This window comes from Selaginella moellendorffii, unplaced genomic scaffold (genome assembly GCF_000143415.4).
Source record: "Selaginella moellendorffii unplaced genomic scaffold, v1.0 SELMOscaffold_9, whole genome shotgun sequence".
Taxonomy (NCBI): Eukaryota; Viridiplantae; Streptophyta; class Lycopodiopsida; order Selaginellales; family Selaginellaceae; genus Selaginella; species Selaginella moellendorffii.
In genome coordinates, this window is record NW_003314270.1 from 1,357,048 (window position 1) to 1,369,169 (window position 12,122).

General features: G+C 50.3%; 5 protein-coding genes across 5 annotated transcripts in view; 3 read left to right on the forward strand and 2 right to left on the reverse strand.

Annotated features, from left to right (window-relative positions):
- The window catches only part of LOC9632861, a 4,234-nt gene extending 3,133 nt beyond the window's left edge, over nucleotides 1–1,101 (forward strand). Inside the window, exon 4 of the mRNA XM_002967589.2 lies at nucleotides 151–1,101. Coding sequence (XP_002967635.2) covers nucleotides 151–1,101 — 951 coding nt within the window. The remainder of the gene's footprint in view (nucleotides 1–150) is intronic.
- LOC9632862 lies at nucleotides 1,081–3,140 on the reverse strand. Its single transcript, XM_002967853.2, has 2 exons — nucleotides 2,225–3,140; nucleotides 1,081–2,163 (listed from the first exon to the last, which is right to left on the reverse strand). The coding sequence occupies exons 1-2, from the start codon at nucleotides 2,950–2,952 to the stop codon at nucleotides 1,170–1,172; spliced, it is 1,722 nt and encodes a 573-aa protein (XP_002967899.1). The 5' UTR covers nucleotides 2,953–3,140; the 3' UTR covers nucleotides 1,081–1,169.
- Nucleotides 3,141–3,161: 21 nt separating this feature from the next.
- Nucleotides 3,162–5,460, forward strand: LOC9630929 (pentatricopeptide repeat-containing protein DOT4, chloroplastic). The gene is made up of 2 exons (XM_024672487.1): nucleotides 3,162–3,260; nucleotides 3,346–5,460. Exon 2 carries the CDS (start codon nucleotides 3,479–3,481, stop codon nucleotides 5,411–5,413), a length of 1,935 nt encoding a protein of 644 aa, XP_024528255.1. The 5' UTR covers nucleotides 3,162–3,260; nucleotides 3,346–3,478; the 3' UTR covers nucleotides 5,414–5,460.
- An 810-nt stretch (nucleotides 5,461–6,270) lies between these two features.
- On the reverse strand, nucleotides 6,271–6,804 carry LOC112345617 (pentatricopeptide repeat-containing protein At4g21065-like). Its single transcript, XM_024672758.1, has one exon. It carries the CDS (start codon nucleotides 6,802–6,804, stop codon nucleotides 6,271–6,273), a length of 534 nt encoding a protein of 177 aa, XP_024528526.1.
- Nucleotides 6,800–8,913, forward strand: LOC112345536. The gene is made up of 2 exons (XM_024672488.1): nucleotides 6,800–7,742; nucleotides 7,804–8,913. Exons 1-2 carry the CDS (start codon nucleotides 7,015–7,017, stop codon nucleotides 8,816–8,818), a joined length of 1,743 nt encoding a protein of 580 aa, XP_024528256.1. The 5' UTR covers nucleotides 6,800–7,014; the 3' UTR covers nucleotides 8,819–8,913.
- The last annotated feature ends 3,209 nt before the right edge of the window (nucleotides 8,914–12,122 follow it).

A 12,122-nucleotide genomic window follows, 5' to 3' on the forward strand; every position in this document is an offset into this window, starting at 1 on the left:
TTCTATTTGAGATCCCTTTCGTTGGGCAATATAAAAACGCTAGGACTAATAGGGTTTGTGTGCTAGGACTAATAAGGTTTGTGTGATGGAGTTGAAGAAGACGGTGCTAGGGAAGTATAGGTTTTGTGATGGTATCCAAACGATTGATAGGTTTATATTGTGAGTGAAGGTCGTAACCAAGAAGGCGATAAAGTTCTAATCAAGAAGATTGATAGTGAATTATACAACTATAATCACATGGTCCGAGAGGTTGAGCTCATGAAGGAGTGCAAGCATGAGAACATAATGAGAGTTCTCGACATAGGCCAAGAAGAAGATGGAGATTATATGGTTCTAGAGCACTTGTGCGATGCCAGGGACCTCCAGTATGAGCGATTCTACTACAAACTCTCTGACGTAGGGTTGATCAAGGAAACCATACGGCAGCTCCTGGTGGGCTTGGCAAGCTTGCACGAGCGAGAGGTTGTGCATCAGGACATTGTGCCCGCTTGTATCAGATTCGAGCTCAATCATAGCAACTTTGTGGTGAAGCTGGGAGATTTTCACTGCTCAAGGAGGCTATCAACTCCACCAAATGTAGATACTATGGGGGGCTCAATGGGATTCACTGCTCCTGAAGTTATCTCCCGAGAGACGGAGAAGATAGGGAAAGGTGTGGATATGTGGGGTGTTGGAGCTGTGCTTGCAAATATGCTCTTAGGAGAGAACCCTTTTCTTGAAGGTATTGATTTGAGTTTGAGCTGCGATGCAAACAAGGCAAAGGTGATGGACAATATGAAAAAGTTCTTGAAGAGGGATTGGTATGAGATGATTGAAGACGAGGATGCAGTGGACTTGCTGCGATGTTTATTAGTTTGGGATCCAGACAAGAGGATTACTGCGGAACAAGCTTTGAAATCAATGTATTTCAAAGTGAGACCTCAAGATATCGAAAAGAAAAGAGTGGTGGTACCTGTTGTCAAAGAAGAAAAGGAAGAAGAAAAGGTGGTGCCGAAGAGTATTGATTATTTCAAAGAAGAAAGGGAAGAACTAATGATGGTGGGTCTTTTCATAATGTTTGCCATAGCTGTCATCATATATTTTAGTTTATATACAACATAAAGGTGGCAAACCCTTAAGTTGTAACGAGTTTTTAAAATCAAAACTATTTTATTATCTAAATGCTCCGGCTAGTTGTAACAAGTAAATTGGCGCCTAATGTAGACAATCTCTTCGAGCATGTCTTGGTACGTGAATGGCCTCACGGCGGCCTTCAATCCAGTCCCTGGCTCGAAGTTCCAGTTCTTGCTCTCATCCCTGTCATCGTCGAGCTGATCGAAGTGGTGGAAATAGAGCTCTCGCGGGTAGCGTCGCAGCGCAGCATAGCTCGGGGTCACCTCCCGGTAGAAATCACGCTGCCAGGACGTGAGGTTTCTCTTCCGCAGTGGATGGGGCTTGCCACCAAAGTAGCTCTCCTTCATCCTCCTCTTCCTCTTCTTTCGCATCCCCACTTCTTCCTCGTTGCCCTGTTTAGCCGCAATTCCACTTCCTTCTTCTAGAATACGATGGTCTCCTCCTGGTTCTTCTTCCTCTTCCTGGGACTCGAAGCTTTCGAGCTGCTCTTCGTCGTATTTTCTAAGCTGTGCCAGCGCTTCACCCAGATCAAGCTCTTGATCACCAGCTTCTTCACTAGCAATATCATCGTCTTCGTCATCACGACCATCTTCTTCTTCTTCGTCATCGCCACCTTCCTCGTCTTCGTCATTTTCATCTCCATCTTCACTACCATGATCTTGCTCGCCATCCTCGTCTTTGCCTTCCTCCTCCTCATCTTCATCATCCCACACACTCTCGTCACTCGCAAACTCAACCTGTCGCCCCGTGGCCTCGGCCTCGGCCTCCTTCCGTCGCCACTCCTTGGTAAACGGATGAAGGAACTGCACGGGCTGGCCATTCATCATATGCTCCAGCACCAGCGATCTCCTCTCTTCATCCAGCCCCACCCACGCCGCCACAATCTCCGCCTCGCTCGCACTCACCTCCACGCCCAGCCTCTCGCACAGCCGGTAGTAGAAGCTCTTCTTTCTCCTCTCTTCCACGTCCTCGCCCTCGATCCCATCCAGCTCCGTCTCGGGATTGAGAAGCTCGAACAGCCCACGCATGTAATCCTCCTGCGGCTCATATCTACGCAAGAAAACGATCAGACAATCGATCGCCAAGAACAAGAGCTCGAGGGTGGTAGTACCTCATCTGATACTCCGGCCTCTTCACCCAGATCAAATCCGGCCGGCACCACGACACACACCTCGTCACCCCGTGCCGCGCCCGAAGATCCACCCTCTCGCCAACGTCCCACTTATCGAGCTTGGCATCGCCAGACTCCACAACGACGTGCGCCGCCAGCGTCCACGTCTTCCACGGCGGCTGCCATCGCCGCGGCTTGCTCGCCCCCCTCACGAACACGTAGAAAAAATGCATCTTGGCCGAGTCCATCATGTCGAGCTTCTTGTCGAAGATCCGGCACTGCTGGAACTTGTGCATCTCCTCCATCTCCTCGTCGTCCCGGACCGACGAGTAGAGGAACACCATGTCCTTGTCGTGCACGGACCCAAACTTGGGCTCCCCGAAGATCATCCCGCGATGGCGGTATGGCCCGTAAGCTCCATACTTGTAGTAGTCGTCGTTGTAGACGATGTCCGCCTCGGCCAGGACCTTGTCGATCACCTCCGGCGATGGACCCAAGTCCTTGGGCTTCCTGGGACCGTCGAAGCGTCCCCCGGGACTCACCCTCTTCTTCTTCCCGGCGCTCACACTCACGTCTCTTGGAGTTGCTCTTTGGGTGATCGAGGTGAGGGAGATTGAGCTTACCCGAGTGATGGGAGGGATGGATGGAGCTGGATTGGCGCTGTGAGAGCTCCTGAGCTCTTGGCCTAGGAAGGGGCTGCCGCTTTGGAGGAGAATGCAAGAGGACATTGACGAGCCCTAGAAACAGAGTATGCCAGGGGAAGGGAGAAGGAAGGCCAATTCGCAACCGATTCGACAAATTCTCGATGCTAGGGGATGGAGCTGGAAGAGATCTGGGAGCCCAACTCTCTGGATCTCGAGAAAGTTCGCGCGCGAGAGAGAATTTTACTGTAGAATCTCTCAAGAACGAGAAGAAAAGCGATTGGCATTTCTTTTTGCCCTGTGAATGGCAAGATTTGGATCCACTGTATTCTCCCGAGGGTGTTCTTCATCGGCATTTGCATCGGCCCTTAAGAATTGCACCGAAGTGTCCGAGGGTAAGCACATCCACAGCCAAATCGTTTCTGCCGGTTTGGATAGATCCACCTATGTTGGAAATCACGTCTTGGAAATGTATGGCAGGCTTGGAAGCGTGGAAGAAGCCCAAGAAGCGTTTGAGAAAGTGTTTGAGAAGAACCACATTTCGTGGACACTCTTCATTGCGGCACTTGCCCAGAACGGGCATTGCAAGGAGGCACTTGCAACCTTCAAGAAAATGGATCTGGAGGGTGTCAAGCCGAAGAGGCTCGCGTTCCTGCGAGTGATCGGAGCTTGCTGTGACGCCAGAGACGCAACCGAGGGCAGAAAAGTCCATGCACGGGTTCTGGAAGACGCTGTTCTGGCGAGTGATGTGTTTTTGAGCGCGGCACTCATCAACATGTATGGGAAGTGTGGCTGCCTGGACAAGGCCGAGATGGTGTTTGGTTCCATCGCTTCCAAGGACGATTTCTCGTGGACTTCGATGATAAGAGCATACGTGGAGCACGAAGAGTTTGATCTGGCGCTGGAGATCTACATGGAGTTTCTGGTGGAAGGAGGCAAACCAGACGCGTCAACTTTCAAGAACATCCTGAGAGCTTGCACTAGATTGGAAGAGAAATCTCTCCCACAAGGCAGGCTCGTCCACTCCCAGATCCTCGAGTCCGGGCTCGGCTCAAACTTGGCGCTCGTCAACCGCCTCGTCTATCTCTATGGAAGCTCCGGGTGCTTTGAGGAGGCCATGGATCTGCTAGACCGCATGAATCCACCGGAGGACGTCCCATGGAACGCAATGGTGGCTGCGTTGTCCCAGCGCGGCAAGAACAGGCAAGCTCTCGAGCTCTTCAACCGGACGAGTTTGGAGGGAGTGAAGCCGAGCGGCGTGACATTCGTGAGTGGAATCGATGCCTGCTCGGATGGTGGCGATGAGCAGCAAGGCCGAGCGATCCATGCGCGAGCTCTCGAGGCCGGATTCGGCAGCGACGAGGTGGTGACCGGATGCTTGATCAACATGTACGGAAAGTGTGGAAATCTCGAGCAAGCGAGGCGGATGCTGGAAGCTAGCGGCTGGAACAACTTGGTTTCGTGCACTTCCTTGATCTGGGCCTACTGCCAGCACGGTCTTCTCGAAAACGCTCTCGATGTCTTCCACCGGGTCGAGCAGGGAGGGATCAAGGCCAACAAGGTGACGCTCGTGAGCGTAGTTGCCGCGTTTTGGAGCTCGGATTTCCTGGATCGAGGGCGAGCCATGCACGCTCGTTTGATCGAGCTCGGGCACTCATCGGACGTGATCGTCACCAACGCGCTCATCGGCATGTATGGAAAGTGTGGAAGCTTGCCCGACGCGAAGATGATCTTCGCGAACGCTCGCCGGAAGAACGCCGTGTCGTGGAACTCGATCATCGGAGCTTGCTCGCAGCAGGGAGATGGCAAGAGCGCATTGGACTTGTTCGCGAGGATGGACCTCTCGGGGTCCTCTCCGACGACCATCACGCTCGCAAACGTCCTGGAAGCTTGCGTCCGGATTAACGATCTGCCTAGAGGAAAGGTGATCCATCTGGAAATCCGGGGATCCATGCTCGAGCACGATCCAAACGTGAGGAGCTCGCTACTAAACATGTATACCAAGTGTGGCAGCCTCGTCGATGCCGAGAAGATCTTCCAGCGCTGGCAAAGCTCTTGCGTGGTGACATGGACGAGCATGATCGCGGCCTATGCCAAGCACGCTCGATTCGAGGACTCCCTCAAGCTCGGCCGGAGGATGGAGATGGAGGGCGTCAAGTTTAACGAGGTGACGTTCCTGACCGTGATCTTCGCTTGCAGCCACGCCGGATTCGTGGAGCAAGGCTGCCACTACTTCGTGTCTATGACGAGGGAGCGTGGGATGACGCCGAGCTTGGAGCAGTACAGCTGCGTGGTGGATCTTCTGGCGCGAGCCGGATGGATTGAGCAAGCGCTGGACTTCATCGAGAGGAGGATGCATCTCCCCCCAAACGCCGCGACTTGGATCGCACTGCTGAATGCTTGTAAAATCCATCATGATCTCCAGAGGGCCGTGATGGTGGCAGAGAGAATCATCGAGCTATCGCCTGGGAATTCGTCGGCGTGCTCGCTATTGCAGGATGTTTGCAATGAAGCAGGGATCACGCAGTCGGATATTTTGGCCTCATGACTGTCTCAATATTTCTCCAAACATTGCAAAGATCACGTTGGCTAGAACTATCACGCATGCATGGGGGAAAACAATGAAGAAAATGGTCCTATAGTACCTTTACAATTGTCTTTCAAGCTTTATCTTTCTTCACCGCGGCTTTTTTCTTGCTGCTCTTCTGGCTCTGCTTTAGCTTCGCCAGTCCCGGAGCGCTCACCTTCACATTTCCAATCATGCACGCTACCAGATCCGGCTCCGCCACCGCTTTCATCAATTCTTTCTCTCTTGGAAGCACGTCCGACGAGCGAATGAAAGCGTCCATAGCCATTTTCGCTCCTGGAAGCAGCAAACGAGTGAAACCAAGCGAAAGAAAACCACTACTTACCTTTGCCTTTCTTCGAAGGCCCTGGTGTGATCTTTGCGTGGTACTTGTAGTTCTGGAGAGCACTGTAAGGCCCGCACACCGGTACCGCGTAGAGCAGGATGTCATTCGGAAGGGGCCTTCCAGTCAGAGCGTCCAGCTCCGTTAGCTTCTCCCTTTCTTCCTCGTCCAGATCCACAATGTTCTCCTCGGCATTGATCGCCGCAATTTCGCTTTCAGTTTGCTTCGAGTCCGGGCACTCGGATGCAACATGTCCTCTTTTCTTGCAGGTGTAGCAAATCACGGGTTTCTTTGCTGCGTCTGTAAAGCTTGCAAACTTCAAGAACGAAAATTAGAGTACAAGACGAACCTTCGTTCTTCACGCTCGGTTTTTCCGGTTGCTCCTTGGCTGATGGTTTCTCTCGTCCTGCAGACTGTTTGTAATTACGTTTCAAGTCAGTTCCAGGAAGAACAAAATCAAAAGAGAAAACCTTACAGAAAGTAGGACCTGTTCCCGTCATCTTGCTCGGCATACTTCTTGTCGATGAGATTTCCTTTCCTTTCTGCCAGCGGACCACCATCTTGGCCTAGGCAGCCACACTTCCCATAAGAACACATCACTCGCCAGAACAGCGTCTTCCAGAACCCGTGCATGGATTTTTCTGCCCTCGGTTGCGTCTCTGCAAGCTCCGATTACTCGCAGGAACACGAACCTCTTGGGCTTGACACCCTCCAGATCCATTTTCTTGAAGGTTGCAAGTGCCTCCTTGCAATGCCCGTTCTGGGCAAGTGCCGCAATGAAGAGTGTCCATGAAATGTGGTTCTTCTCGAACACTTTCTCAAACGCTTCTTGAGCTTCTTCCACGCTTCCAAGCCTGCCATACATTTCCAAGACGTGATTTCCAACATAGGTGGATCTATCCAAACCGGCAGAAACGATTTGGCTGTGGATGTGCTTACCCTCGGACACTTCGGTGCAATTCTTAAGGGCCGATGCAAATGCCGATGAAGAACACCCTCGGGAGAATACAGTGGATCCAAATCTTGCCATTCACAGGGCAATGCCAATCGCTTTTCTTCTCGTTCTTGAGAGATTCTACAGTAAAATTCTCTCTCGCGCGCGAACTTTCTCGAGATCCAGAGAGTTGGGCTCCCAGATCTCTTCCAGCTCCATCCCCTAGCATCGAGAATTTGTCGAATCGGTTGCGAATTGGCCTTCCTTCTCCCTTCCCCTGGCATACTCTGTTTCTAGGGCTCGTCAATGTCCTCTTGCATTCTCCTCCAAAGCGGCAGCCCCTTCCTAGGCCAAGAGCTCAGGAGCTCTCACAGCGCCAATCCAACTCCATCCATCCCTCCCATCACTCGGGTAAGCTCAATCGCCCTCACCTCGATCACCCAAAGAGCAACACCAAGAGACGTGAGTGTGAGCGCCGGGAAGAAGAAGAGGGTGAGTCCCGGGGGACGCTTCGACGGTCCCAGGAAGCCCAAGGACTTGGGTCCATCGCCGGAGGTGATCGACAAGGTCCTGGCCGAGGCGGACATCGTCTACAACGACGACTACTACAAGTATGGAGCTTACGGGCCATACCGCCATCGCGGGATGATCTTCGGCGAGCCCAAGTTTGGGTCCGTGCACGACAAGGACATGGTGTTCCTCTACTCGTCGGTCCGGGACGACGAGGAGATGGAGGAGATGCACAAGTTCCAGCAGTGCCGGATCTTCGACAAGAAGCTCGACATGATGGACTCGGCCAAGATGCATTTTTTCTACGTGTTCGTGAGGGGGGCGAGCAAGCCGCGGCGATGGCAGCCGCCGTGGAAGACGTGGACGCTGGCGGCGCACGTCGTTGTGGAGTCTGGCGATGCCAAGCTCGATAAGTGGGACGTTGGCGAGAGGGTGGATCTTCGGGCGCGGCACGGGGTGACGAGGTGTGTGTCGTGGTGCCGGCCGGATTTGATCTGGGTGAAGAGGCCGGAGTATCAGATGAGGTACTACCACCCTCGAGCTCTTGTTCTTGGCGATCGATTGTCTGATCGTTTTCTTGCGTAGATATCAGCCGCAGGAGGATTACATGCGTGGGCTGTTCGAGCTTCTCAATCCCGAGACGGAGCTGGATGGGATCGAGGGCGAGGACGTGGAAGAGAGGAGAAAGAAGAGCTTCTACTACCGGCTGTGCGAGCGGCTGGGCGTGGAGGTGAGTGCGAGCGAGGCGGAGATTGTGGCGGCGTGGGTGGGGCTGGATGAAGAGAGGAGATCGCTGGTGCTGGAGCATATGATGAATGGCCAGCCCGTGCAGTTCCTTCATCCGTTTACCAAGGAGTGGCGGCGTAAGGAGGCCGAGGCCGAGGCCACGGGGCGACAGGTTGAGTTTGCGAGTGACGAGAGTGTGTGGGATGATGAAGATGAGGAGGAGGAAGGCAAAGACGAGGATGGCGAGCAAGATCATGGTAGTGAAGATGGAGATGAAAATGAAGAAGACGAAGATGGTGGCGATGATGAAGACGAAGGTGGCGATGACGAAGAAGAAGAAGATGGTCGTGATGACGAAGACGATGATATTGCTAGTGAAGAAGCTGGTGATCAAGAGCTTGATCTGGGTGAAGCGCTGGCACAGCTTAGAAAATACGACGAAGAGCAGCTCGAAAGCTTCGAGTCCCAGGAAGAGGAAGAAGAACCAGGAGGAGACCATCGTATTCTAGAAGAAGGAAGTGGAATCGCAGCTAAACAGGGTAACGAAGGAGAAGCGGGGATGCGAAAGAAGAGGAAGAGGAGGATGAAGGAGAGCTACTTTGGTGGCAAGCCCCATCCACTGCGGAAGAGAAACCTCACGTCCTGGCAGCGCGATTTCTACCGGGAGGTGACCCCGAGCTATGCTGCGCTGCGACGCTACCCGCGAGAGCTCTATTTCCACCACTTCGATCAGCTCGACGATGACAGGGATGAGAGCAAGAACTGGAACTTCGAGCCAGGGACTGGATTGAAGGCCGCCGTGAGGCCATTCACGTACCAAGACATGCTCGAAGAGATTGTCTACATTAGGCGCCAATTTACTTGTTACAACTAGCCGGAGCATTTAGATAATAAAATAGTTTTGATTTTAAAAACTCGTTACAACTTAAGGGTTTGCCACCTTTATGTTGTATATAAACTAAAATATATGATGACAGCTATGGCAAACATTATGAAAAGACTCACCATCATTAGTTCTTCCCTTTCTTCTTTGAAATAATCAATACTCTTCGGCACCACCTTTTCTTCTTCCTTTTCTTCTTTGACAACAGGTACCACCACTCTTTTCTTTTCGATATCTTGAGGTCTCACTTTGAAATACATTGATTTCAAAGCTTGTTCCGCAGTAATCCTCTTGTCTGGATCCCAAACTAATAAACATCGCAGCAAGTCCACTGCATCCTCGTCTTCAATCATCTCATACCAATCCCTCTTCAAGAACTTTTTCATATTGTCCATCACCTTTGCCTTGTTTTTACCATAGCTCGAACTCAAATCAATACCTTCTCTCCTAAAAGCATCTTTGCAAACACAACTCCAACACCTCACATATCCACACCTTTCCCTATCTTCTCCGTCTCCCGGGAGATAACTTCAGGAGCAGTGAATCCCATTGACTCCCCCATAGTATCTACATTTGGTGGAGTTGATAGCCTCCTTGAGCAGTGAAAATCTCCCAGCTTCACCACAAAGTTGCTATGATTGAGCTCGAATCTGATACAAGCGGGCACAATGTCCTGATGCACAACCTCTCGCTCGTGCAAGCTTATGGTTTCCTTGATCAACCCTGTCTCAGAGAGTTTGTAGTAGAATCGCTCATACTGGAGATCCCTGAAATCGCACAAGTGCTCTAGAACCATATAATCTCAATCCTCTTCTTGGCCTATGTCGAGAACTCTCATTATTTTCTCATGCTTGCACTCCTCCATGAGCTCAACCTCTCGGACCATATGATTATAGTTGTATGAACACACACTGTTTACTACGTGCCAATCACCCAGACGTGACCACCATTTACTTCCATCAATCTTCTTGATTAGGACTTTATCGCCTTCTTGGTTACAACCCTCACATTATTATAAAACCTATCAATTTGGATACCATCACAAAAACTATACTTCCCTAGCACCTTCTTCTTCGACTCCATCACACAAACCCTATTAGTCCTAGCGTTTTTATAGTGCCCAATTAAGGGGAATCTCAAATAAAACAATATATGATACAAAAGAAAAATAAAAATGCGCGCTCGCATCACAAGTATCCACCAAGGGAGAGGCCGAGAATGCATCATTCTCCTTGAAACACCGCACCACCGCCAGTATAGCTCCACTCGGGTTGCGCACCACTGGCCTTGAGTTGGACTGTGAAAGTTGATGCACTGCTAGCTTCGTCTTTTCCTGTTCAAAGCATTAAGTTCCAAGACTTGAATATTAGGTGTTTTATATGCTTACCATCACAAGTTGTTGAGTTTTAAAGTTTTCTCTTTCCCTGACGAGGTTACTCGCTTCACTTCGTGAATGCCTGTCCTCAAGAGCGCTCTTGATTGCATTTATCTTGTCGCTAAAAGGTAGCAGCTGCCTGCCGTTGAGATCCTGAAATGCAATGATCAAAGTAACATGAAATGATAAGTTTGTAGTAGTTTTCACGCACCCTTCTATGTAGATCGAGAAACTTTTGTCTGTCCTCCATCGCCTTCAGAGATTGTTCTTTCTCGCTTTCTTGTGTTGAGCTTCGTTGCCTCTTCCTTCAGAGACATGACAGCGGAATCTACTGCCTTTTGTCTATCCTCCACATAACGCCGCTGAGCATCCAGTTCTGAATGGGCTTTTCTTAGCTGCTGCTTGAGCTCCTCAGCGTCGTTCTCGATTTGCGTAATTCCTTTGAGGAACTTGCACTCCATCTCGAACAAGAATGACTCTTTTTCAGCCGCTTTAAATTCCTTGTCACGAAGCACGTCCATCAGCTGTGCGGTTTCGTTGCGTTTCTTGTCAAGTCTCTCTTTCATCTAGTTGTTCAAACTGCGTCCTCACGGATCCCAGGTATTCACGTTTCTTTGATAAAGCTGCTTGTTCTTCTATGTCCGGTTGTAGAGCTCTCTACATAAATCACCCCGGACGTTAAAGATTTTGATATCCAGTTTTCTCTCTCCGGATGAGAAGAAGGCCGAACAGCAGGAAGCTCAGCAGACCCCGCAAGATGCACGCTTGCAGAAGAAAAAGGATGACGAGGGGTTTACTTTGAAGTCGATCTTGCTAGACAGCTTTAGCTATGGACCAGCGGTGTTTGAGCACGTAATTCTGGACGCTGGCCTGCAACCAAATATGAAAGTTTGTGACGCTTCCAACAGGTCGATGGTATCTGAGAAGGATCTTCACTCGCTGCTGGAAGCTATCAAAAGATTCGAAGATTGGCTGGAAAGTGTGACGACAGGTGATTTTACACCGGAAGGATATATCACGTTTCATCCAAACAAGACTGCCAAGAAGAAGAACGCAGAGTCCGCGGAAGAGAAGGTGCATATGCATCTTACGTAATGGTCTGGAGTTGATTGTGGGCCTTTTCAGATGTTCGATGAGTTTTCTCCACTCCTATTGAAGCAGAGCGCTCACCGGGAGTATGTAAAGTTCGACACTTTTGACGCGGCGCTGGATGAATTCTTCAGTAAGATTGAGGGCCAGCGACTGGACCAGCAGTGAAAGACACAAGAGGATTCTGCCTACTCAAAGCTTGAAAAAATTCGTGCTGATCAGGTACCGAACACTGCAATAAATTTTAAATGTTCTCAACTCGTAACTGACATGTAGAGAAGTCGAGTGGAATCTCTGAAACGTGAAGTTGATCAAGCAGTACACACAGCCGAGCTCATCGAACGATCTAGCCATTGATGCGGTTCGTGCTGCGCTTGCAAATGGCATGGATTGGAAAGACTTGGGACGCACGATAAACGAAGAAAAGCTGGCAACCACGTAGCGGGACTCATAATCTCGACGATATGGATGACGATAATAAGGTATGGCTTGGCCAATCTTATGGTTGTTTGATATGTAATTTTGCAGGTGGAAGTTGATCTTTCTCTCTCGGCTCATGCAAACACGGGGAAGTGGTCTGAAATGAAAAAGAAGCAAGCGCTTGAGCAGGAGAAGACCGTTGCAGCACATGAAAAAGCTTTCAAAGCTGCAGAGAGAAAGACGCAGCAACAATTATCCCAGGTGCCAGACTTGCTATCGTAATAATTCTCAAGATTGAGTGTTATGCTATCTGCTTAACAAAATCCTTGAATTAGCAAATATAGAGCTTAATATTGTCATTAGAAGTATTGAGTTGCTCATTGAGATAGAGAGTGTCAGTAACAATCTTGC